The sequence below is a fragment of the Oncorhynchus masou genome, chromosome 9 (genome assembly GCF_036934945.1).
Source record: "Oncorhynchus masou masou isolate Uvic2021 chromosome 9, UVic_Omas_1.1, whole genome shotgun sequence".
Classification (NCBI taxonomy): domain Eukaryota; kingdom Metazoa; phylum Chordata; class Actinopteri; order Salmoniformes; family Salmonidae; genus Oncorhynchus; species Oncorhynchus masou.
In genome coordinates this window covers 63877086-63904233 of record NC_088220.1, presented here as the reverse complement: position 1 = coordinate 63904233, position 27148 = coordinate 63877086, and the positions used below count along the sequence as shown (strand labels likewise).

Genomic DNA, 27148 nt, shown 5'->3' with positions numbered 1-27148 from the left:
ATGTTTTCTCATGGTAATTTGATATATTGTAAACTAAAAAGTAAAGACAGACTCACACTGTACCATCCTAAATGTTTGTATTGCATTCTATTCATTCATTCCAAAACCAGTGGCGTCATGCCCATAGGGGGCACGTGCCCCCTCAGATTTGTCCGATTTTTACAGTATTTTTACAGCACACTGACTGGACCAGGCAAAGAGAACACCCCAAACCCCCCTTTAGTCTTTCTAGTAAGTGGTTCCCTCCAAGGTGCACAGAGCAAAGAAATGCCTAGGTAGGAAGCTAGATACTCTACTGCATGCAGTGGAGGAGGAGAGAGAGAGTGACACACACAGCGTTTGATTTGATTTTAGCTGCCGGTGATGTGCAGAAGGGTATAATTGTAAATTAATTTGATCAAGCTGTGTAGCCTATTGATTCCTTCTTGATGAATATATCAAATCAAAAATGCTTTGTTGTTTCTCTGTAATACTAGCCACCTAGCAAGTTTTTGAAATTGGCTTTAGCTAACCAGCTAGATAGATTCCCAACTTCATACCTACACTTTTAGAAAAAAGGATCACAAAAGAGTTCTGAGGTTGTCCCCATAGGATAAACCTTTTTGGTCCCATGTTGAACCGTTTTGTAGGACAGAACTCTTTTTGGTTCTATGTAGAACCCTCTACCTGGAACCCAAAAGGGTTTTACCTGGAACCAAAAGGGGCTCTTCAAAGGGTTCTCCTAGGGGGACAGCCGACGAGTGTAGCTAACAAACCATGTCAGGCTATCAATCAAGTTAGAGTAGCTTATCTAATTACTGTATCTTAGCTGGGCATGCCTGCCGCCAAGGTTGCTACACTTTAGAAAAGCAAGCCCTTACTAAATGTATTGAAGGCATAACATTTCTTAAAGAATCAATTTGCATCATTAATTAAAATGACAATTGAACAAGGTAAGAGGTATGCATGGATAACCTACAGAAAAATACACATCATGATTATAGCTCTAGATTGCAGGAAAAATCTGATTCACGTTTAATAATTGGTGTAATAACAGATTCAGTGACACAGCACACTATGACTGTCTTGCTACAGGGTCTGTTCTGGATCGCCCAGGTATTACTCCTAGATGAGAACTGTTGACGGGGTGAGTTCAGGGGGGTAGGTAGTGGTAAAGGTAGTGTTGCTCCAGTCTACACTCAGATTGCGCCATGAGCTGATTGGTAGAGGCAGTAGAAGATGGACACTTGTCCCCACAGCTAGGATGACAATGGCAGCCAGTACGGTGAAACCTCTCCTCAGGACCAGCTGGGTGGTGGAGAGCAGGGCTCTGGGGCTCCCATCCTCCTTCTGCACCTCTGGGGTCAAATTGCTTCCCCTGAGGTCCCCCTGGCCCTCAGCACTCACTGACATGTATCCATTCACTGTCTGGGTGTGGAAGCAGGCACAATCTGGGTTAGAACAATGTTATTTGCAAGAGTATAGTATAAATAACATAAAAAATAGGACTGAGCAACATTTTCTACTCACCCTGCCATTGTTCTCTGTGTGGTCAGGTGCAACTATACTCCTCATTGACACCATATGTCCAGCCTTTCCAGCTCGTTTCACAGCCTGTCACAAACAGTTCAACTCCATGATGCTGACAGCAAACATTTTCCTTCACCCACCCCAGACCACTACTATGCTTCACAGTAACCATAAAGATAGAGGCCGCCCCAGGACCCTACTATGCTTCACAGAAACCATAAAGATAGAGGCCGCCCCAGGCCACTACTATGCTTCACAGTAACCATAAAGATAGAGACCGCCCCAGGCCACTACTATGCTTCACAGTAACCATAAAGCTAGAGACCGCCCCAGGCCACTACTATGCTTCACAGTAACCATAAAGCTTGAGGCCGCCCCAGGCCACTACTATGTTTCACAGTAACCATAAAGCTTGAGGCCGCCCCAGGCCACTACTATGCTTCACAGTAACCATAAAGCTTGAGGCCGCCCCAGGCCACTACTATGCTTCACAGTAACCATAAAGCTAGAGGCCGCCCCAGGCCACTACTATGCTTCACAGTAACCATAAAGCTAGAGGCCGCCCCAGGCCACTACTATGCTTCACAGTAACCGTAAAGCTAGAGGCCGCCCCAGGCCACTACTATGCTTCACAGTAACCCTAAAGTTAGAGCCCGCCCCAGGCCACTACTATGTTTCACAGTAACCATAAAGATAGAGGCCACCCCAGGCCACTACTATGCTTCACAGTAACCATAAAGCTAGAGGCCGCCCCAGGCCACTACTATGTTTCACAGTAACCATAAAGATAGAGGCCGCCCCAGGCCACTACTATGTTTCACAGTAACCATAAAGATAGAGGCCGCCCCAGGCCACTACTATGTTTCACAGTAACCATAAAGCTTGAGGCCGCCCCAGGCCACTACTATGCTTCACAGTAACCATAAAGCTTGAGGCCGCCCCAGGACACTACTATGTTTCACAGTAACCATAAAGCTTGAGGCCGCCCCAGGCCACTACTATGCTTCACAGTAACCATAAAGCTTGAGGCCGCCCCAGGACACTACTATGTTTCACAGTAACCATAAAGCTTGAGGCCGCCCCAGGCCACTACTATGTTTCACAGTAACCATAAAGATAGAGACCGCCCCAGGCCACTACTATGCTTCACAGTAACCATAAAGCTAGAGGCCGCCCCAGGCCACTACTATGCTTCACAGTAACCCTAAAGTTAGAGGCCGCCCCAGGCCACTACTATGCTTCACAGTAACCATAAAGCTAGAGGCCGCCCCAGGCCACTACTATGCTTCCCAGTAACCATAAAAATAGAGGCCGCCCCAGGCCACTACTATGCTTCACAGTAACCATAAAGCTTGAGGCCGCCCCAGGCCACTACTATGCTTCACAGGAACCATAAAGCTAGAGGCCGCCCCAGGCCACTACTATGCTTCACAGTAACCATAAAGATAGAGGCCGCCCCAGGCCACTACTATGTTTCACAGTAACCATAAAGCTTGAGGCCGCCCCAGGCCACTACTATGTTTCACAGTAACCATAAAGCTTGAGGCCGCCCCAGGCCACTACTATGTTTCACAGTAACCATAAAGCTTGAGGCCGCCCCAGGCCACTACTATGCTTCACAGTAACCATAAAGCTAGAGGCCGCCCCAGGCCACTACTATGCTTCACAGTAACCATAAAGCTAGAGGCCGCCCCAGGCCACTACTATGCTTCACAGTAACCATAAAGATAGAGGCCGCCCCAGGCCACTACTATGCTTCACAGTAACCATAAAGCTTGAGGCCGCCCCAGGCCACTACTATGCTTCACAGTAACCATAAAGATAGAGGCCGCCCCAGGCCACTACTATGCTTCACAGTAACCATAAAGCTAGAGGCCAGGCCCCAGGCCACTACTATGTTTCACAGTAACCATAAAGCTTGAGGCCGCCCCAGGCCACTACTATGTTTCACAGTAACCATAAAGCTTGAGGCCGCCCCAGGCCACTACTATGTTTCACAGTAACCATAAAGCTTGAGGCCGCCCCAGGCCACTACTATGTTTCACAGTAACCATAAAGCTTGAGGCCGCCCCAGGCCACTACTATGCTTCACAGTAACCATAAAGCTAGAGGCCGCCCCAGGCCACTACTATGCTTCAAAGTAACCATAAAGCTAGAGGCCGCCCCAGGCCACTACTATGCTTCACAGTAACCATAAAGCTTGAGGCCGCCCCAGGCCACTACTATGCTTCACAGTAACCATAAAGCTAGAGGCCGCCCCAGGCCACTACTATGCTTCACAGTAACCATAAAGCTAGAGGCCGCCCCAGGCCACTACTATGCTTCACAGTAACCATAAAGCTAGAGGCCGCCCCAGGCCACTACTATGCTTCACAGTAACCATAAAGCTTGAGGCCGCCCCAGGCCACTACTATGCTTCACAGTAACCATAAAGCTTGAGGCCGCCCCAGGCCACTACTATGCTTCACAGTAACCATAAAGATAGAGGCCACCCCAGGCCACTACTATGCTTCACAGTAACCATAAAGCTAGAGGCCGCCCCAGGCCACTACTATGTTTCACAGTAACCATAAAGATAGAGGCCGCCCCAGGCCACTACTATGTTTCACAGTAACCATAAAGATAGAGGCCGCCCCAGGCCACTACTATGTTTCACAGTAACCATAAAGCTTGAGGCCGCCCCAGGCCACTACTATGCTTCACAGTAACCATAAAGCTTGAGGCCGCCCCAGGACACTACTATGTTTCACAGTAACCATAAAGCTTGAGGCCGCCCCAGGCCACTACTATGCTTCACAGTAACCATAAAGCTTGAGGCCGCCCCAGGACACTACTATGTTTCACAGTAACCATAAAGCTTGAGGCCGCCCCAGGCCACTACTATGTTTCACAGTAACCATAAAGATAGAGACCGCCCCAGGCCACTACTATGCTTCACAGTAACCATAAAGCTAGAGGCCGCCCCCAGGCCACTACTATGCTTCACAGTAACCCTAAAGTTAGAGGCCGCCCCAGGCCACTACTATGCTTCACAGTAACCATAAAGCTAGAGGCCGCCCCAGGCCACTACTATGCTTCCCAGTAACCATAAAAATAGAGGCCGCCCCAGGCCACTACTATGCTTCACAGTAACCATAAAGCTTGAGGCCGCCCCAGGCCACTACTATGCTTCACAGGAACCATAAAGCTAGAGGCCGCCCCAGGCCACTACTATGCTTCACAGTAACCATAAAGATAGAGGCCGCCCCAGGCCACTACTATGCTTCACAGTAACCATAAAGCTAGAGGCCGCCCCAGGCCACTACTATGTTTCACAGTAACCATAAAGCTTGAGGCCGCCCCAGGCCACTACTATGTTTCACAGTAACCATAAAGCTTGAGGCCGCCCCAGGCCACTACTATGTTTCACAGTAACCATAAAGCTTGAGGCCGCCCCAGGCCACTACTATGTTTCACAGTAACCATAAAGCTTGAGGCCGCCCCAGGCCACTACTATGTTTCACAGTAACCATAAAGCTTGAGGCCGCCCCAGGCCACTACTATGTTTCACAGTAACCATAAAGCTTGAGGCCGCCCCAGGCCACTACTATGCTTCACAGTAACCATAAAGCTAGAGGCCGCCCCAGGCCACTACTATGCTTCACAGTAACCATAAAGCTAGAGGCCGCCCCAGTCCACTACTATGCTTCACAGTAACCATAAAGATAGAGGCCGCCCCAGGCCACTACTATGCTTCACAGTAACCATAAAGCTTGAGGCCGCCCCAGGCCACTACTATGCTTCACAGTAACCATAAAGATAGAGGCCGCCCCAGGCCACTACTATGCTTCACAGTAACCATAAAGCTAGAGGCCGCCCCAGGCCACTACTATGTTTCACAGTAACCATAAAGCTTGAGGCCGCCCCAGGCCACTACTATGTTTCACAGTAACCATAAAGCTTGAGGCCGCCCCAGGCCACTACTATGTTTCACAGTAACCATAAAGCTTGAGGCCGCCCCAGGCCACTACTATGTTTCACAGTAACCATAAAGCTTGAGGCCGCCCCAGGCCACTACTATGCTTCACAGTAACCATAAAGCTAGAGGCCGCCCCAGGCCACTACTATGCTTCAAAGTAACCATAAAGCTAGAGGCCGCCCCAGGCCACTACTATGCTTCACAGTAACCATAAAGTTTGAGGCCGCCCCAAGCCACTACTATGCTTCACAGTAACCATAAAGCTAGAGGCCGCCCCAGGCCACTACTATGCTTCACAGTAACCATAAAGCTAGAGGCCGCCCCAGGCCACTACTATGCTTCACAGTAACCATAAAGCTAGAGGCCGCCCCAGGCCACTACTATGCTTCACAGTAACCATAAAGCTTGAGGCCGCCCCAGGCCACTACTATGCTTCACAGTAACCATAAAGCTTGAGGCCGCCCCAGGCCACTACTATGCTTCACAGTAACCATAAAGATAGAGGCCGCCCCAGGCCACTACTATGCTTCACAGTAACCATAAAGATAGAGGCCGCCCCAGGCCACTACTATGCTTCACAGTAACCATAAAGCTTGAGGCCGCCCCAGGCCACTACTATGTTTCACAGTAACCATAAAGCTTGAGGCCGCCCCAGGCCACTACTATGCTTCACAGTAACCATAAAGCTAGAGGCCGCCCCAGGCCACTACTATGCTTCACAGTAACCATAAAGATAGAGGTATGGGCTGTCAGTCTTTCAATCACCTGAGTCCCTGTATGTCCCAGATACGGAAGTGAAAAGCCACTGCTGACGTACCTTCTCTGTCATTTTCCTCCAGTCGAGCCTGAAGATGACAGTGATGAAGAAGCTGGACTGTAGAATTACACAGATTAACAGACCTAACCAGAACCCTGTGGAGAGGAGAGGAGAGGAGAGAAGAGGAGAGGAGAGGAGCTTTGACCAAGGACAGAGAACATTGTGTCATCTTCAATACAGAATAGCTCTGCTATTCATGATTCTTAATTGCTAGTGAGAGCAACTATTTTGCTGAATGTTTTTGTACCACATTTCTGAATTTGATCATAACCATACTTCTGTTGTAAGTATATGGCAAGGCAGTAAGAATGACCAAAGACCTCTGGTCATGAAAAGGATGTCTAAAATTGTGTTTGATTTTCATAAAATTCAGAACTGAGTACATACCTACAACCCTGAGGCCAGCTGCAAACATCAAAGAGATGCCCAGTGGAAGGCCCACGCAGTAGTAGGTGATGAGATTAGCCATCGCTGCTATCTTCTGTTTGCCCGTGCCCAGGATGATTCCCATACACACACACTGGGACAGACAGACAAATCTCAGATTAGTGGGTGTTAACAGAGAGAGACAAACACTGTTTCACCAGGTTTCATGGCTTATCACTCATTCAACCAATGTTCCTGGGTCCCGGACAAATACACAGACTCTCTCTCTTATTCCACTGTATATTAATGACTTCTTATTGTAGCAGTGTTATTGCATTAAATGTTATTCATTTTTCAATGGTTACAAACCACTTGAGTGCACTTACCACTAGCCCATCAAAGAACTGAAGAACACAGTACACATTGAGAAGTTGAGAGACCAGATCTATGATCTGCCTGAAAAGGAAAGAGAGCATGGTTATTGAGATGGTCAGGTTCCAATTTGGGACTGTCTTGACTTGAATCATTATGTTGAATATATGTGTATATGTATATATGCATGTATATGTACTTACGCATCAGAAGTAAACATGAAGCCGATTACTGTTTTAGTAGAGATCAGCATGATTCCCTGAATTACTGCCATTGAACCTAGAGCATGGGACAGAGGAAAAAGACCAAGCATTACTGCAAAATAACTACTAGTTTGTCGAAGTAATTATTGTCATTTTAGTTTACCATAGATGGTTTAAACCAGGGCCATATGAGCTGACCTGACAGGGCAAGGGACACCTTGCTGGTGAGGATGGCCCCAGCTGTGTCTCCAGCCCCCAGAGCGTTCCCCACACGAACACATGCTGCAGCCTGGATCCCCAGGGGGAACTTTACCCACACAACACAACACATTAACTAGACACCTCATAAACAGCTTGCTGTCTTATTCTAACCATGCCTCAAACAAAGTTAATGTGTGTTTTCGCCTCAAATTTTACTTTGACCTGTAGCCTACAATTTTGGGTTATTCTTCAACTTATTTGGACTGTTTTGTTTGGTTTCCATGATAGGACTGTTCGGGTGGGTGTGTAAGGAGCTCTGTACACAGTACCATGTAGTTGATGAAAGCCAGCATTATGACCACGTGTTGCGCAGCCAGGTCCACTTCACTCAGCATGCCTGAGAAAGAGAGAAGGAAAGAGAGAGGGGGAAGAATGCAGAGGTGGATGTTACATAAATATGGTTGTTTTAGCCTTTGGAATGTGACTGTTCATTGGTTCATTGGTGTTAACCTTAAGAGCAGAAATGTACCTGCAAGGAACCCCCCAAGCTCATAGATCCACCATTCGAAACACAGCATCAGTGTACTGGGGATGGCTAGTTTCATATAAGAGCCCCACTCCTGCAGCGCTTCTGTAGTCCAGCCTGTAGGGAGAGACAATGGCCTGTTCATCCCAACACAAACCAGTCGATTTCAGTGGGTCACATTCATCAGGCACAATCACAGAGATGTGGACGGTCTATTACCTCCCCATGTTTTCACATGTAGCTTCTTCCAACAAATGTAAGCAAATAAGAAGGAACATATGTAGAGTTGGGAAAGCGTATTAGCTGCTGCCGACCCTCTAGAAAACAAACACACACAAACAAACAAACAGAAACACACTCCATGAAATGATAATGAGCATTGCATACTTACACTGGCAGGTACATTCTTGATACTCTGACTATGTTACTGACTGTTAAGAATATGGCACTGTTATCAATGTTATTGTGTGAGCACACCTACATAACTCCCAGGTCCATCCAGTAGAGCAGGATATAGTTTGTCACCACATTGGCGATGTTGGCCGCTGCTGCTGTGTACATCTGAGGCAGTATTATCCCCTGAGCACAGAAACACACTTGTTGATGTGATTATAAACATCAGAATCACACCTATGATTGTCTTACTCCTTAACCCAGATGATATACAAGAGACTGGGATGAGGATGCCATCATAGAAATAAGAATGAGTAGAAAGGGCATCTCCATATAAGTCATTGATGGTATAATGGGTGGACTGGCAGCCATTTTGAGTGTACCCATGCCAGGAAGTAAAATCAGGAAGTGTACCCTTCAATCTGTGCTGTGATTTGTTGAGTCAACTCAACTGTCATTACAAAAAAACCACGAGACACATCAGTTAGCATCATTTGAATGAACATGCTACATTACCATGGTAATCCAGCATCACTTGATAGAACATTCCAAAATAACATGACAATGATTGCATTACAATACTTGGCAGCCATTGCGAGTGTACCTATGAGTTTACCAGTCAATTGCCAGGGTAAGAGCTTCCAAGGCCATTCTATTCATTCTTATTTCTATGGATGTGATGAGGTGAGGTGAGAGAAACAAAACAAGTCATTTGTAGCCCAGCAGCACGGTCAGTGTACCTGGTTTTGGAGATAAGAAGCCTGAAGTTGATGCAGGAAAATAGCCTAAAATAAAGAGATACAGAGTAAATTACAAAGACAAGGAGGAGAGGATGTTCTATTCATCTAATAAGAATAGGTTAATGGAGCCAGCGAGTTGAAAACAGACTAAATTGAAGCCACTCTAAACAAGTGGGTGTTTGATAAAACAGACAACTCACTGGCACTGCAGGTAGGTAGGCGATGACATACAGCTGTGCTATCCTAAAATACAGAGCATGTATTACCTGTTAAATCACACTAAATTACTACACGTGTTTCCATGTATTAACCCTATACACACCACATACTGCTACACTCTATCCATTTACCATTATGTTGTCCATAAAAGTCCCCTATTCAGGCAGCAGTGTCAAAATGTTTATTGCATCTAGAAATCTCATTGAGTAGGTCAATTGGATGTGAAAACATTACTGGCGTTTCCACTGAATGGAGTGTTTGTGGAATTGCCAGGGGCCACATTTGATGCTGAGAGCAGCCGGAGATGGTGTTATTGCAGCTAAGAGAATGAAGAGTTCTGTTCTCCCCAACTAGCATGCAAACAAGCACATATCTTTACCCAGCATTGTGGGGAGGCAGGGCAGCCTAGTGGTTAGAGCGTTGGACTAGTAACCGAAAGGTTGCAAGTTCAAACCCCTGAGCTGACAAGGTACAAATCTGTCGTTCTGCCCCTGAACAGGCAGTTAACCCACTAGGCCATCATTGAAAATAAGAATGTATTCTTAACTGACTTGCCTAGTAAAATAAAAAGAGGCACAGCACTGTGCATCAGCTGTATCTGTTCTTTGAGTAGGGCCTCATATATTATGTGACCTGATCAGGAACAACAAGTGTTAAACATATCAAAATATATTTTATATTTGAGATTCTTCAAAGTAGCCACCCGTTGCCTTGATGACTGGGACTCCTGAGTGGTGCAATGGTTTAAGGCACTGCATCTCAGTGCTAGAGGTGTCACTACAGATCCTGGTTCAATTCCAGGCTGTATCACAACTGGCTGTAATTGAGAGTCCCATAGGGTGGCACCCAGTGCCGTCAGGGTTTGGCCAGAGTAAGCTGTCATTGTGAATAACAATTTGTTCTTAACTGATTTGCCTAGTTAAAAAAAGACAGCTTTGCATTCTCTCAACCAGCTTCATGAGGAATGCTTTTCCAACAGTCTTGAAGGAGTTCCCACATATGCTGAGCACTGATTTTCCTTCACTCCTCAGTCCAATTCATCCCAAATCATCTCAATTGTGTTTAAGGTCGGGTGATTGTGGAGGCCAGGTCATCTGATGCAGTACTTTCCTTCTTGCTCTAATAGCCCTTACACAGCCTGGAGGTGTGTTTTGGGGACATTATACTATTGAAAAACAAATGTTAGTCCCAATAAGCACAAACAAGATGGGATGGTATATTGCTGCCGAATGCTGTGGTAGCCATGCTGGTTACGTGTGCCTTGAATTCTAAATAAATCACCGATAGTGTCATCAGCAAAGCAACCCCACACCATCACACCTCCTCCATGCTTCACCGTGGGAACCACGCATACAGAGATCATCCATTCACCGACTCTGCGTCTCCCAAATATACAGTGGTTGGAACCAAAAATCTCAAATTTGGACTCAGTCCAAAACAGATTTCCACTGGTCTAATCTCCATTGCTTGTGTTTTTTGGCCCAAGCAAGTCTCTTCTTATTATTGGTGTCCCTTAGAAATGGTTTCTTTGCAGTAAATCGACCATGAAGGCCTGATTCATGCAGTCTCCTCTGAACAGTTGATGTTGAGATGTGTCTGTAACTTGAATTCTGTGAAGAATTCGTTTGGGCTGCAATTTCTGAGGCTGGTAACTTTAATGAACTTGTTCTCTGTAGCAGAGGAAACTCTGGGTCTTCCTTTCCAGTGGCGGTCCTCATGAGAGACAGTTTCATCATAGCATTTGATGGGTTTTGTGACTGCAATTGAAGAAACTTTCAAAGTTCTTGAAATTTTCCACATTGACAGACCTTCATGACTGATCATTACTGAAATTCAAATGTATAAACTTTTGACTGGTACTGTACATTACTGCTTTACCCACTTCATATGTATATAGTGTATTCTAGTCAATGCTCATCTTATATAAATACTGCTGTGGACACCTTTTCTATTCATATACTATCAATACTGTCTATACACACCATCATATACATATATATCTATATTCTGGACTCTGACATTGCTTGTTCTGATATTTCTTAATTCCTTTCTTTTAATTTTGTAGAATTTGTGTGTATTGCTTTATATTGTTAGGTATTTCTGCACTATTGGAGCGAGAACCATAAGCATTTTGCTGCACCTGCAATAACATCAGCAAAATACGTGTACGTGACCGAGATGTACGCGATCAATTCTTGGGAAGACTCTTTTCTCTGTATACATCAATGATGTTGCTCTTGCTGCTGGTGATTCTCTGATCCACCTCTACGCAGACGACACCCTTCTGTATACCTCTGGCCCTTCTTTGGACACTGTGTTAACAAACCTCCAGACGAGCTTCAATGCCATACAACACTCCTTCCGTGGCCAACAACTGCTCTTATGAAAGTAAAACCAAATGCATGTTCTTCAACCGATCGCTGTACGCACTCGCCCGCCCGTCCAGCATCACTACTCTGGACGGGTCTGACTTAGAATATGTGGACAACTACAAATACCTGGGTGTCTGGATAGACTGTAAACTCTCCTTCCAGACCCACATTTAGCATCTCCAATCCAAAATTAAATCTAGAATCAGCTTCCTATTTCACAACAAAGCATCCTTCACTCATGCTGTCAAACATAACCTCGTAAAACTGACTATCCTACCGATCCTTGACTTCGGCGATGTAATTTACAAAACAGCCTCCAACACTTTACTCAGAAAATTGGATGTAGTCTATCACAGTGTCATCCGTTTTGTCACCAAAGCCCCATATACCAGCCACCACTGCGACCTGTATGCTCTCGTTGGCTGGCCCTTGCTACATATTCGTCGCCAAACCCACTGGCTCTGGGTCATTTTTTCTCCTTTGCACCCCAGTATCTCTACTTGCACATTCATCTTCTGCACATCTATCACTCCAGTGTTTAATTGCTAAATTGTAATTATTTCGCCACTATGGCCTATTTATTGCCTTACCTCCCTAATCTTACTACATTTGCACTCACTGTATATAGATTTTTTTATTGTGTTAATGACTTGTACGTTTGTTCATCCCATATGTAACTCTGTGTTGTTTGTGTCGCACTGCTTTGCTTTATCTTGGCCAGGTTGCAGTTGTACATGAAAACCTGTTCTCAAATGGCCTACCTGGTTAAATAAAGGTGAAATAAAAAATAAAAAATAGCATTGACTTGATTTGATTTTTCAACTGTACCTGGCCACTTCAGGCTCCTGGCCCAGAGCCAGCAGGATAGACTGGGTGTTGAGGAGCATGGCCCAGCAGGGGAGACAGAAGAGCAGTAGGATCAACACACTCCTCTGGAGAATCACCCCCACACGCTGCAGGTTCTTACCACCAAATGTCTGCTCAGACACACACACACACACACACAGACCCACACACACACACACACACACACACACACACACACACACACACACACAGCGTGAATTACATAAGACATTATTGTTAGGGTCACAGACTCTGACAGTTGCATATATTTCAACAGGAACGTATACTTCAACTACTGCATGTTTTATTTACTCGTACATACCTGAGATACCAAAGTGTCACATGCTAAGGCAAGTCCACCTCCTGTTGCTGCAGTCGTAACATTAATAGTCTGAAGAAGATGACCATCAAACACATTTACAGCACACGATTACATAAAGATTTACATTCTTACAGTATGTTAATGTTTTTTTTAATGATAATTGATTATTGATTATTACTATCCCCTTCCTTGTGGTTCTTCAAAGGAATACCAGAATCTGTAGGGACCTGAGGTGATGTTGTAATATTTCTTTCCATTCTCCCTCCTTTCCTCTCCAACCACATACTGAGGGACATTTTCTTATCTAAGCTGATAGATCCCAGCAGAGTACACAACATAGCCAGAGGATTGACTCACCGCGCAGGCCAAGCCATAGCCAGCTAACATCTCATTCCCCAGGCGACCACAGAACATAGTGATGACAAACGGAAGCAGGTAGTTTAGGATTCGAGATAGCAGCTAGGGGAAGACAACACTCATAAACAATAACGAACACCCTACTGGGCAAAAACACAATCATCTATGTGATGATGTTGAATTAATGAGGAAAACTCATTGGATTTGCTAAAAGTCATCAACGTAAAGACATTTCACCTCACTTTGAACCTAAATCCAATGACATGGTGAAATGTTTTGTTGATTTCACGTCGAATTCACAATAGTTGACAACTCAACCAGATGTAAATTAAAACTAGACATGGAACTGATATCTTTGCCCTGTGGGACAGACATGACTTCTAAGTCAATCAAGAGAAATATACTTGAAACACTAGTTCTGATGGGCTTTAGTGGCCCTCGGAGTGTACTTTGAATAAATCATAGTGCCATTAGTATGCACTGCACAGTGCATCCTGTAGCCTAGTAATCTACCTAGAACCCTGACAACAGAGCTATCCACTCCAAACAGTGCCACACAATAGTTGTGTCCCAAATAGCACCCTATATTCCCTTTATAATGCACTACCTGGTCAAAAGTAGTGTTCTATATAGGGAGTATATGGTGCCATTTGGGAAACACAATAACACACAACAGGCTCGGTGGGCAGTGCCAGTCCTTACCAAGGGTCCAGTCATCCGGAGAATGTGGTAGAGCTCCTCTCTATGTGCTAGGGGGATTCTGTGCCTTACCCAGCGGCAGCAGAACAGTTTGGCACTCGTCTCCTCCATTATAGGTGGACTAGAATTAGAAGTGGGCCCAGATGCCAGTGTAGGCCCAGAGTCTTCCATCCCTGCCTCTGTGTCTGTGTGCGTCCCCTCTCAGTCCTCAATAGTGTTACTGCTGGGACTGTGCTGGAACTCCCCTGTCACTGTCAGACAGACAGCTCCTCTGCAGCTGTGTAAGCACTGCTCTGGTCAGCAGGTCACCAATGCAAAGTTTCAACATCCCAAAAGGCTTACATATTAAACACAAGCGTGAAGCATCTCAAGTGCCTTGTCATTGCATAATAGAAGGACTCAGAAAAACAGAACAACACAGTACCAGTCAAAAGTTTGGACACATCTACTCATTCAAGGGTTTTTCTTTATTCTTTACTATTTTCTACATTGTAGAATAATAGTGAAGACATAAAAACTATGAAATAACACATATGGAATCATGTAGTAACCAAAAAAGTTGTGACTATATTTTAGATTCTTTAAAGTAGCCACCCTTTGCCTTGATGACAGCTTTGCACACTCTTGGCATTCAACAAGGACCAAGCTGGAAGAGACCAATAAATACCAGTATTTCTATTGCAGGTCTTTTAAATGAATGACTAATACTTGTTGGATATTTATGCTTTGTTTGTATCGAATGGATGGGGAGTGCCAACAGAGAGAAACATAATGATTTACATACATGCAATTAACCTTATCGTCATCCTCTTTCCTCAACGCGAAAATAAATGAGATGATGAAGAGCATACAGTGATTGTTGATAATATTATGACAACAATCTTATGACAACAATCTTAGCTTCTGATCAAGCAATCCACCTCAACTTCAAAGTCAAATTCAAACTATTCAACTAGATGTGTGTTTATCATTGTGAAGGATGTAGCATCAAATGTTAAAGTGTCTGACAATCTACCTTGTCAGAGCAGCAAAGATCACCCGGTCAGTACACTGGCATAAAGCAATAGAAGATCCAGCCTGCTTCATTTACCTGGCCATCTGTAACACTGCGACAGCAGACGGTAATGCAAATGGGAAAAATATATCTTATGAATGGAATATATCCTTATATTCTCATAAACACTTTACGGAAACGTGACTGTTGTCTGAAGTTCGTTTATGGAGGAGAATTACAAACCAAAACCAGTAGACACACCCACAAACTATGAAGACACCTATCAGGTAGAGAGAACTGATGACAGTGACAGGGAGATGTAGTATCTAACTGCACTCCCACTATCTCAGCACTGGAGGGGGCAACAGGGCTGTAAATACCTGAAAGCTGTCTAAAATCTCAACAGTTATCAAAAGGTCCCAAAAGGGTTCTTCAGCTGTCCTTGATAGGAGAACCCTTGTTGGTTCCAGGTAGAACCATTTTGGGTACCATGTAGAACCATTCTACATGGAAGCTAAAATGGTTCTACCTGCAACCAAAAGGGGTTCTTCAAATGATTCTCCTATGGGGAGAGTGTACTGTGTCAGTCTCTGGACCAAGCCTGACTAAATCCATCAGGCCAAATCAAACATAATGTGCTGTGTCACTTGACATCTTGTTGTTTCCCCTCTGATGCCCATCTGTTATCGTGTTGTTCACAATCTCCTGGACTGATGATGGCACTTCATATCCCTGCTCTCCTCGCCCCTCTCTCTCTTGTTTGGACAGCTTAGAAACACAGGAGCAGAGATATGTGAAGAGGAGACACAGTGGGAAGATTGGATGCAGCTTGGGAATCAAACCCTCAGGTCTCCATGGTCATTATACGGCTGATGTGCTAAGAGCTAGCAGTGTTACCACTTGACCACAGGCACTGCAGAGGGAAGCTATTTCTGTCAGCTATGAAATACCATTGTCCCCTGGCTTCCTCCTCTCGGTCTCAGCCGTCAGGATGAACCGTCTGACAAGAGCCCTTCCCCCGCGTCTCTTCCTGGACCGGTTGGGTCAACTAGCAGCAGGTAAATGAAAAACAACCCTCCTTCCTTCCAAAATACACTACTGATGTCTACCTCTCCACCAAGGAAACTATTCCCTTTCAGCTCTAAGACAATGTTTTTCCAGCACAGTGAGTACCAGTGCTTGGTGTAAAATTAATTTGCCCTGTTATAGATATGTTTCATGTCTGAGGTGTGTATGCAGTATACAGAGTTAAACAGGAAACACAAACAAAATAGAACAGAAGAATAAAAGCCTTGGAGGAAAGCCAACACGAGTCACCCAACCAAATTATAGTATTTTCCATAAATTATATTGTCTTTCACACAGCATGTCATATTCAGATGATATGAATTACAAACAGAAATAAAAAGCAACTGTAAGTACAGTACATTAAAAACACCCATGTACAGTAATCATGTCTGGTGTTTTTATATAATGGCACCATAACAAATGATATTGTTCTCTTGTCTTGGATGTACTGTCAGGGCCCGAATCTGACTTAGGAAATGTAGTTGATATTCAGACTTAACTTATACAGATAAATAACAGGCATAGATTATTATTTTTTGCACATGCTACACCGGTCCATTACAGTTTTTTGGGATTGCTTACACACTAAAATTAAAAGTAGTACACTATTAGCAAAACCTTACACTCAAGAAGCAAAACATCAGCCCATATTTGCACAACTGTAAGCACATTGTCAACCTCACACTTGTTGCAAAACTCTACACACAGTGATTTGCAAAACACTAAACACACTTAACATACATTACGCACAAAAATCTATCATGAAGTCACGTCCTTGCAATACCAAAGCACTGACTGTCAAATTACCACACCGTCCAACCAATTGGTTCAACACAGTCATCAGGTGTGCAAACACTCATTTGCTTAATTGTAGACACAACAATCAGGTGTATAAGCACTATAAAAAGAGGCAGGTGAGTTCATCGGTCTTCAAGCACAATGTAAAGAGTCAGAGAAAGAGTAAGACGTGGACGAGGAGGAGGACGAGGAGGAGGACGACGAGGAGAACGAGGAGGACGAGGAGAACGAGGAGGACGAGGAGAACGAGGAGGACGAGGAGAACGAGGAGGACGAGGAGGAGGACGAGGAGGAGGAAGGGGAGGAAGAGAAATAGGAAGAGGAAGACAAGAAGGTGCTCAAAGAGGACCGAATCTGACAAATGAGATCCGCGCAACACTGGTTGACCACGTTGTCAACCACGGCCTGACACTGAGGGACGCTGGACTGCGAGTACAGCCAAATCTAAGCCGATATACAGTGGCAAGTGTGATGAGAATGAATGGAGAGGAGATCCAGCATGAGTTAATTTACGTAGATGAGGCTGGGTTCAACCTAACGAGAACACGAAGTAGGGGAAGAAAAATCATTGGCCACAGGGCTTTAGTCAATGTCCCAGGGCAACGTGGGGGTAATATAACACTCTGTGCAGCCATTACACAGAATGGGGTCCTCCACCGCCATGCCCATATGGGCCCTTGGAACACAGCACTCATACTTACATTCTTGGACCAATTGCACAACATAATAGCAGCAAATCAAATCGATCATATGCAATACATTGTTGTCTGGAACAATGCTCTGGTTCAGAACTGGTTTCAGCAACATCCACATTTCACCGTCCTATATCTTCCACCATACTCTCCATTCCTCAACCCTATAGAAGAGTTTTTCTCAGCATGGCGGTGGAAGGTATATGATCTCCGTCTCCAGGCTGAGGTACCCCTCATCCAAGCCATGGAGGAGGCCTGTGACCAGATGGAGGTAGCAGCAATGCAAGGATGGGTTCGTCATTCAAGACGTTTCTTTCCAAGGTGTCTTGCTAATGACAACATTGCCTGCGATGTTGATGAAATTCTCTGGCCAGATCCAGCTAGGCGAAGAGACAATGTCTAGTTATTTATTTATTTTTTAGAACTTACAATACGTAAAGTGACGTTTGGTTACAGTATTATGAATCTCCATCATCAACATTTTGGGCGTGATATAAATAAATGAGTTTCTTCAGTCTGCAACATTGGTCTTGTGTAGTGTTTGTTGAATTTACATTATAATTTATATATATTATATTTACATTATATTTGTACTTTGTTGATAGTAGCCTACTCTAATCATAGGGAAGTAGAAGTGCTAAAAGTGTTTTAGGTTTATCACAGCAGAGTGTAACTCGTGCAAACAGAGTATAGTAATGTGAAAAGTGTGTTTCATATGGTAACAAAGTGTGTTTTTTAAAAAGAAGTGTATAGTTTTTACAAGAGTGTTTCATTTTGCAAAGGATCTGTAGTGTTTTGCTAATTGGGTGTGTGGTTGTGCTAATTGTGTGTAGTGTTTTGAAAACACGGGTCCTGTTTTGAAAATCGTACTTAAGCAATCAAAAAAACTGTAATACAGGATCAGTAAAGGCCCTGTGCACTACTTTTGTGAGAAAAAAAGATATTTTCAAATATGATAATTTTTATTAATATGTGTTTAATTCAGATTTTCCCATGGCTATGGTAATGGGCGTTGCAGGCGTGGTTCCCTTGCACACGCTGAATACATTTAATTCAACCACTGAAAATCCTGCCTTTTTGTTAGCCAACAGAGTTTTCATTCATTTGGGTTTTCAGTACATTTATCTTAAGCCATCCATTTAAATATGGTGTACATGTAATTTGAAATTTGTCGTCAAACTAGAATACGTAGATTTAAAAACTCTCTGATCCTGTAGATTATTTAAGTACATTTCTGAGTTGGGAAAGTATGTATAAATCATTAAAATAAACAGTCTTGGAGAGCCTTCACGAACAAAATATATTGATGAATCAAAAACAGTGGTTTGATTCATCCTGAAAGTTGTCATATTCAAGTTCAATCCATTAAATATTAGAAGGTGTAAAAAAGCGTACAATAAGGGTTAAACAATAGTCCTATAAATCTACCCTAATCCTCACTAGTAATGGAACTAAATGACAATGGTCCAGTTGTTATGAACCATGTGCTAGGCTCCAGGTTTAACATGCTATGTGTGGTCGAAGAGTTGCAGGTTAAGAAGGGAACATTCTCAACTCTAAATCTTCTTCTGTAAACAAGTACTAAGGGTGCTTGGTACAAGAAATCAAACACATGAAAAAAAAGAAATGTCATCTTTCTGTTTATTTTCTTTAACACATAGTAGCAACGTTGAACCATATGCATACGTTTGGGCTTGTGACTTCTTCAGGTTAACCTAGGCGAGGGGAACAGGGTGAATGTCAGCAGTCTGTGTGTACAGGACGTGTCCCAGGCCGACCACCAGGTCACCTTCACCTGCCAGCAAAAGAGAGACCCCAGCGTCAAAGCCTCTGTGATGCTGATTGTCCACTGTGAGGACTGATGGACAGACATCTATCATACTCCGAGTCCTCATTTTCAGGACGCATGGATCAGAATATGAGGGAATTAAGCATGAGTGCTTTCTCAATTGTACTCACTCACTGTTCTAAAACACCAGTCTCAACGTCAACAGTGAAGAGGTGACTCCAGGATGCTGGCTTTCTAGGCAGAGTTGCAAAGAAAAGCCATATCTCAGACTGGTCAATAATAAGAAAAGATTAAGATGTGCAAAAGAACACAGACACTGGAAAGAGCAACTCTGCCTAGAAGGCCAGTAGCCCGGAGTCGCCTCTTCACTGCTGACGTTGAGACTTGTGTTTTGAGGGTACTATTTAATGAAGCTGCCAGTTGAGGACTTGTGAGGCGTCTGTTTCTCAAACTAGACACTCTAATATACTTGTCCTCTTGCTCAGTTGTGCACCGGGGCCATCCACTCCTCTTTCTATTCTGGTTAGAGACAGTTAGCGTTGTTCTGTGAAGGGAGTAGTACATAGCGTTTTACGAGATCTTCAGTTTATTGGCAATTTCTCGCATGGAATAGCCTTCATTTCTCAGAACAAGAATAGACTGACGAGTTTCAGAAGATTTTGAGCCTGTAATTAAACCCACACATGCTAATGCTCCAGATACTCAACTAGTCTAAAAAGGCCAGTTTTATTATTGCTTCTTTAATCACAACAACAGTTTTCAGCTGTGCTAACAATTGCAAAAGGGTTTTCTAATGATCAATTAGCCTTTTAAAATGATACAGTTGGATTAGCTAACACAACGTGTCAATGGAACACAGGAGTGATGGTTGCTGATAATGGGCCTCTGTACTCCTATGTAGATATTCCATTAAAAATCAATTTCAAAAAATCTAATTTCCAGCCACAATAGCCAATTACAACATTAACAATGTCTACACTGTATTTCTGATCAATTTTATGTTATTTTAAAGGACAAAGGACATTTCTAAGTGACCCCAAACTTTTGAACGGTAGTGTACATTTACAATAGAATTCATAGCACGATAAATATGTTTATGCCTTAGCACACACTCAATTAAGTTGGAGAGCCCTATTGATCCCTATCATAATAGAATATTCCTCTCCTCCTGCTGTCCTCACAGATCTGTCAGGTACAGACAATGTGACAGTGGAGGAGTTCAGTGACATGGTGCTGTCCTGTCCCATCTACGCCAAACCCCCTGTGACGGTGTCGTAGCTGCTGGACGGGAGGCCCTAGAGCTGGTCGGCAATGGGGCAGAGGCAAAGGTCACCATCACCAAGGCCCTAAGGGACCTCCACCCAGGACTCTTCAACTGCATGGCAAGACCCACAGAGTATGGAGACACCACCAAGTTCTTCCAGATCACTGTGGAAGGTTAGAGCTGTCATGGAGAGATCAGAGAGAACGGAATGGTGCTATTATACTGTGGTAAACATACAGTTCAAGTCTGGGTTAAACTCAGATTATTGTCATTTCTATCACCTGAACAATAGGTCATTTTCTGAGAGAGGTAGCTTGTGAAATTATAGTCTGTCTGGATGTTGTAGATTCAAGAAATTATAGTCTGTCCGGTTGTTGTAGATTCAAGAAATTATAGTCTGTCCGGTTGTTGTAGATTCAAGAAATTATAGTCTGTCCGGTTGTTGTAGATTCAAGAAATTATAGTCTATAAGTTGTACAGTTGGAAAGATCATGTTAATACATTCATAAACAAGTCTGGGATACTATGACATTAGTACCATCATTTCTATCAGAACAAACAGACAAGACAGCATGTGCTTTTCTGAGAGAGCTAGCTTGTGAAATGACTATGTCTGCTTGTTTTATTGTAAGGTGTCAACTGATGGAACGTAAGGAATTAACGCCAACGTTCTATACATTGCCTTGGAAATAATGGACGACACAATGGGAAGTGCCGGACCCAAAGTTAAAAGTGAATATAGTGTTTTCATGTGCAGAACGCATTCAAATACCATACCTTTTCAGCCTGCAGCATACCGCCCTGTAACCCACTGCTGGTTTGTTTCTGATGGGAAGCAGGGTTGGTCCTGGATGGGAGACCAGATGCTGCTGGAAGTGCTGTAGAAGGGCCAATAGGAGGCACTCTTTTCTCTGGTCTAAAACATTTTTCCCAATGCCCCTGAGCAGTGATTGGGGACATTGCCCTGTGTAGGGTGCTGCCATTTGGATGGGACATTAAACAGGTGTTTTGACTCTCTGTGATCACTAAACATCCCATGGCACTTATCATAAAAGTAAGGGTGTTAACCCTGGTGTCCTGGCTAAATTGCCAATTTGGCCACCTAGTCATCCCCAGATTCCAATTGGCTCATTCATCGACCCCTCCTCTCCCCTGTAACTATTCTCCAGGTTGTTGATGTAAATGAGAATGGGTTCTCAGTCAACTTAACAGGTAAAAGAAATATACGTTTATGTCTTTCACAGTGCTGGAAGTAAGATATTTGTTCTTCAACGGGACCTACACAGTTATGGAAATGTTGTAACTAATCTAATTGTTTTCTTTTGTGTAACATCTTGCCGATAAGAAACATAATATATTTGACCTAAGTAATAAAGAACCGAAGTCTAACAATTATTTGATTTCTGGTCAATTATAAAATGAATAAGTGACTGAAGGAACTTATTTTCTATTATATTCTTTGCTTATTGAAAGCTTGTCATCTTGCCAGGTCTTACCATGCCTGGATCCTGGCAGACAAAGATAATGATTCAGCTACATTCTCATGAATGTGATTCCATAAAGTTACATATTGGTGGCCAGCATGCAAAGTGCAGAAACAAGGGCTAGTCCTGCAGCTCTTCTTTTGAGATCCAATAAAACCACTACAGCCAGTTAAATATTGATGAAATCAGATCAGATGAGGCCATGCAAGCTGGCAGTCAAATCCAAAGATGTAGCCAGTGTGGGAATCGTCTGATAAATGATAGGCTCAGGTACGTGACCTTTCGTGGCTCGGGTGCATGACTTTTTATTTTTTTGTCCTCTTGACTTTAAATAGAAAACAGAGACAGAATTAATCATATTTTCAAAATATTTTTTAAGTATTCTGATGGAAACCACTATATAATGAATACATGAAGTAATGTAAATAATTTATTTCCAAAGTAATTCCCTTCTACATTTTTGGAAACTAATAGTAGTCTGTCTGTCTGTCTGTCTGTCTGTCTGTCTGTCTGTCTGTCTGTCTGTCTGTCTGTCTGTCTGTCTCAATTCAAGGGCTTTATTGGCATGGGAAACGTGTTAACATTGCCAAAACAGGTGAGGTAAATAATATACAAAAGTGAAATAAACAATACCAATGAACAGTAAACATTACACATACAGAAGTTTCAAAACAATAAAGACATTACAAATGTCATATTATGTATATATACAGTGTTGTAACAATGTACAAATGGTTAAAGTACACAAGGGAAAATAAATTAGCATAAATATGGGTTGTATTTACAATGGTGTTTGTTCTTCACTGGTTGCCCTTTTCTTCTGGTAACAGGTCACAAATCTTGCTGCTGTGATGCCACACTGTGGTATTTCACCCAGTAGATATGGGAGTTAATCAAAATTGGGTTTGTTTTCGAATTCTTTGTGGATCTGTGTAATCTGAGGGAAATATGTTTCTAATATGGTCATACATTGGGCAGGAGGTTAGGAAGTGCAGCTCAGTTTCCACCTCATTTTGTGGGAAGTGTGCACATAGCCTGTCTTCTCTTGAGAGCCATGTCTGCCTACGGCGGCCTTTCTCAATCGCAAGGCTATGCTCACTGAGTCTGTACATAGTCAAAGCTTTCCTTAAGTTTGGGTCAGTCACAGTGGTCAGGTATTCTGCCACTGTGTACTCTCTGTTCAGGGCCAAATAGCATTTTCTTTTTGTTTTCTCATGATTTGCTTTGGTCTAATTGTGCTGCTGTCCTGGGGCTCTGTGGGGTGTGTTTGTGTTTGTGAACAGAGCCCCAGGACCAGCTTGCTTAGGGGACTCTTCTCAAGGTTAATTTCTCCGTAGGTGATGGCTTTGTTATGGAAGGTTTGGGAATCACTTTTTTTTAGGTGGTTGTATAATTTAACAGCTTTTTTTCTGGATTTTGATAATTAGTGGGTATCGGCCTAATTCTGCTCTGCATGCATTATTTGGTGTTCTACGTTGTACACGGAGGTTATTTTTGCAGAATTCTGCATGCAGAGTCTCAATTTGGTATTTGTCCCATTTTGTGAAATCTTGGTTGGTGAGCGGACCCCAGACCTCACAACCATAAAGGGCAATGGGCTCTATGACTGATTCAAGTATTTTTAGCCAGATCCTAATTGGTATGTTGAATTTTATGTTCCTTTTGATGGCATAGAATGCCGTTCTTGCCTTGTCTCTCAGATCGTTCACAGCTTTGTGAAAGTTATCTGTGGCGTTATAATTACTATGTGGGGTTCAAGGTTTATTTTTCTATGTTGGTTTTTGTGTATGATTCCCAATTAGAGGCAGCTGGTAATCGTTGTCTCTAATTGGGGATCATACTTAAGTTGCATTTTTCACCTGTTGGTTATGGGATATTGTTTATGTTTAGTTGCCTGTTCGCACTACATTGTCATCACGGTTCATTTATTCTTTATTTTGTTTTGTATTAGCTTAAGTTTCACTTTCATTAAAATATGTGGAACTCGTAGTACGCTGTGGCTTGGTCCGACCATCATTATTACAAACATCGTGACACCTGTAGCCCATTCAAGGTAAGATTTGTATTTGATCCCGTATATGTTTTTGCTCTTTATTCTTTGTTATAGAGCCAAAAAGATTGGAGAAGTGGTTTACCCATACATCTCCATTTTGGATAGATAATACTTTGTGTTGTTGTTTGCTTAGTGTTTTCCAATTTTACCAGAAGTGGTTAGAGTCTATGGATTCTTCAATTACATTGAGCTGATTTCTGACGTGCTGTTCCTTCTTTTTCTGTAGTGTATTCTTGTATTGTTTTAGTGATTCACCACAGTGAAGGTCTCTCTCTCTCTCTCTCTCTCTCTCTCATATATATGCACTGGGCTGTTTATCTAGGCAGAGTTTAAAGCATTTCCTCCCTGCTGTGGCATCCAGAAGTCACCGGCAAGATCACAGGACAAATTAAGCTTTTGATTTCTGTCCAGGAATAACAATCCCTGTGATTCAGCACTGGCACGTGGTTCCACACTCTGTAACTACCTGCCACAGAGAAGTTTAGTAGAGAGTTCTTTTGGAGCTAGATAATTCTGGAAAGGTATGAGCTGGAGCGTTACTGCTGTGCAAGTAGACGTACAGTATGTGTCCTTTGAATAAGAATTTTGATGTACCAGTCAATTATATTTGAACAAAACATGATCTGTTGCTGCACGCCTTCTGAGTTCTCTACTCCCCTGTTTGGAGGCTTTATACTTCTGTTTCACAACCAAGACGTGCAGACGCATATTTCCTCAGTCTTTATGAGCACTGAAGTGCTGCGCTGCTAGGGGCTATTTCAGGCCACATTCTACAAATCATAACAACCACTTTCAGTGGGACTCCATAGTGGTCTTGAGACCACTTTCTATCAAATACATGGATTACCTAACATGTTACAGTACCTTCAGAAGGAATTCAGATGCCTTGACTTTTTTGACCAAATTTTGTTAGATTACAGCATTAAGCTGAAATTGATTCAATAGTTTTTTTCCTCATCAATCTACACACAATTCCCCATAATGACAAAGCAACAACAGGTTCGAATTATTAACACACATTTATAATAATAAAAAACTACTAAAATATGACATTTACATATATATTATATATATTCAGACCCTTTACTACTCAGTACTTTGTTGAAGCACCTTTAGCAGTGATTACAGTTTCGGGTGTTATTGGGTATGACGCTACAGGCGTAGCACACCTGTATTTGGGGAGTATCTCCAGATCCTCTTTGCAGATCCTCTCAAGCTCTGTCAGGTTGAATGGGGAGCTTCGCTTCACAGTTATTTTCAGGCCTCTCCAGAGATGTTCGATCAGGTTCAAGTTTGGGCTCTGGCCGGGCCACTCAAGGACATTCGGAGATTGTCTTGGCTGTGTGTTTAGGGTTGTTGTCCTGTTAGAAGGTGAACCTTTGACCCAGTCTGTGGTCCTGAGCGCTCTGGAGCAGGTTTTCATCACGGATCTCTCTCGATCCTGACTAGTCTTCCAGTCCCTGCCGCTGAAAAACATCCCCACAGCATGATGCTGCCACAACCATGCCATCCGTAGGGATGGTGCCAGGTTTCCTCCTGAAGTGATGCTTGACATTCAGGCCAAAGAGTTTAATCTTGGTTTCATCAGACCAGAGCATCTTGTTTCTCATGGTTTGAGAGTCTTTTAAGTTATTTTTGGCAAACTCCAAGTGCACTGTCATGTGCCTTTTACTGAGCAGTGGCTTCCGTCTGGCCACTCTACCATAAAGACCTGATTGGTGGAGTTCTGCAGAGATGGTTGTCCTTCTGGAAGGTTCTCCCATCTCCACAGAGGAACTCTAGAGCTCTGTCAGAGTGTCCATCGACCATCCTTCGACCTCATGGCTTGGTTTTTGCTCTGACATGCACTGACAACTGTGGGACCTTATATAGACAGGTGTGTGCCTTTCCAAATCATGTCCAATCAATTGAATTTACCACAGGTGGACACCAATCAAGTTGTAGAAACATCTCAAGGATGATCAATGGAACATGTTGCACCTGAGCTTAATTTCGAGTCTGAATACCAATGTAAATAAGGTATTTCTGTTTTTGGGTGGAGGCTAGTTTAAAGAATCTCAAATATAAAATATATTTTGATTGGTTTAACACTTTCTTGCTTACTACATGATTCCAAAAGTGTTATTTCCTAGTTTTGATATCTTCACTATTATTCTACAATGTAGAAAATAATAAAAATAAAGAAAAACCCTGGAATGAGTATGTGGTTCTACTGGTACTGTATGTGCTGAGACGAGGTTGTGTGTCGAGTATGTTGTTGCCTTTCCAGTCCCCTCTCTCCCGCTGTGTGAGCCATATTTCAAAGTGATTGCATGGCATGATGGCCCTCTGCTGTGTTGTCGACCATTTAAGGGAATAGCTTTGCAGCCAAAGAAATCAAGTGCAATTAATCAAACTGAATGAGATGGAAGTCACGACTCCTATCATAGCCCAAAGGAACAACCCTGCCAGGCTTCAAAAAGCCTTTACAATTAAGGGAATTCTTTATGTGGAAGAAGAGAGGTAATGGTGGAACTCGAATAAACTGTTCAGAAGAACAATAGTTACTACATACTGTAGGCCTGGTAACTGTGAATGAGGATACATAGAGTTGCAGTCATCATAATCCCTATACTATCAAGTCTAGAAAGCTTTTGTTTTGCCTCAGAGTGTATTTGATGGAGAAGTAAATGTTTGTTTGACTTTGAAATTACCAGTGACAATGACTACATGAGTCTTATAGGGAAAGCTTTCATTCTAGATATTGATCAGGCCAGAGAGGCTTGGCAGTATGACAAATGATGTCAAAAAGTAGGCAATACTTTCTACAGACTTCCTGTGAACTAACTTTTGAGATTCATAACAATGAGATTCATAACAACAAGGATAAGGACACAGGAAGTCAAAATAAGACTGCGAGGGGTTTAATTTCAAGGTTAAGTTTGACAATGTGGGCTATCTGGTAAAGCTTTCCAAATAGCTGTGGATTAGTATAAATATTAAGAAGAGGTCTGCACAAAGCTGTGTGATTATGGGCTTGATGGAGTCATTAGAATGATGGGAGGAAGTTCTCAGGACTGATTCTTAGAGCTGGAGGAGACAATTAATCAAGGAGCATTGAACCAAA

The 27148-nt window shown here is 43.1% G+C and overlaps 1 protein-coding gene across 1 annotated transcript; it reads right to left on the bottom strand.

Annotated features, from left to right (window-relative positions):
- Positions 1–61: 61 nt before the first annotated feature.
- Positions 62–14102, bottom strand: LOC135546460 (multidrug and toxin extrusion protein 1-like). The gene is made up of 17 exons (XM_064974896.1): positions 13904–14102; positions 13202–13303; positions 12845–12913; positions 12505–12653; positions 9286–9328; positions 9086–9130; positions 8434–8531; positions 8172–8269; positions 7956–8069; positions 7756–7823; positions 7424–7532; positions 7226–7301; positions 7037–7106; positions 6672–6804; positions 6285–6379; positions 1510–1593; positions 62–1407 (listed from the first exon to the last, which is right to left on the bottom strand). Exons 1-17 carry the CDS (start codon positions 14069–14071, stop codon positions 1105–1107), a joined length of 1824 nt encoding a protein of 607 aa, XP_064830968.1. The 5' UTR covers positions 14072–14102; the 3' UTR covers positions 62–1104.
- Between the last annotated feature and the right edge of the window lie 13046 nt (positions 14103–27148).

Coding starts and splice junctions, on each gene's coding strand:
- LOC135546460 (XM_064974896.1), bottom strand. CDS start 14,071: ATGGAAGACTCTGGGCCTACACTGGCATCTGGGCCCACTTCTAATTCT. Junction 8,270..8,433: donor TGGATGGACCTGGGAGTTAT/GTAGGTGTGCTC, acceptor TTTGTTTTCTAG/AGGGTCGGCAGCAGCTAATA. Junction 6,380..6,671: donor AGCTGGCCTCAGGGTTGTAG/GTATGTACTCAG, acceptor TCCTCTCCACAG/GGTTCTGGTTAGGTCTGTTA.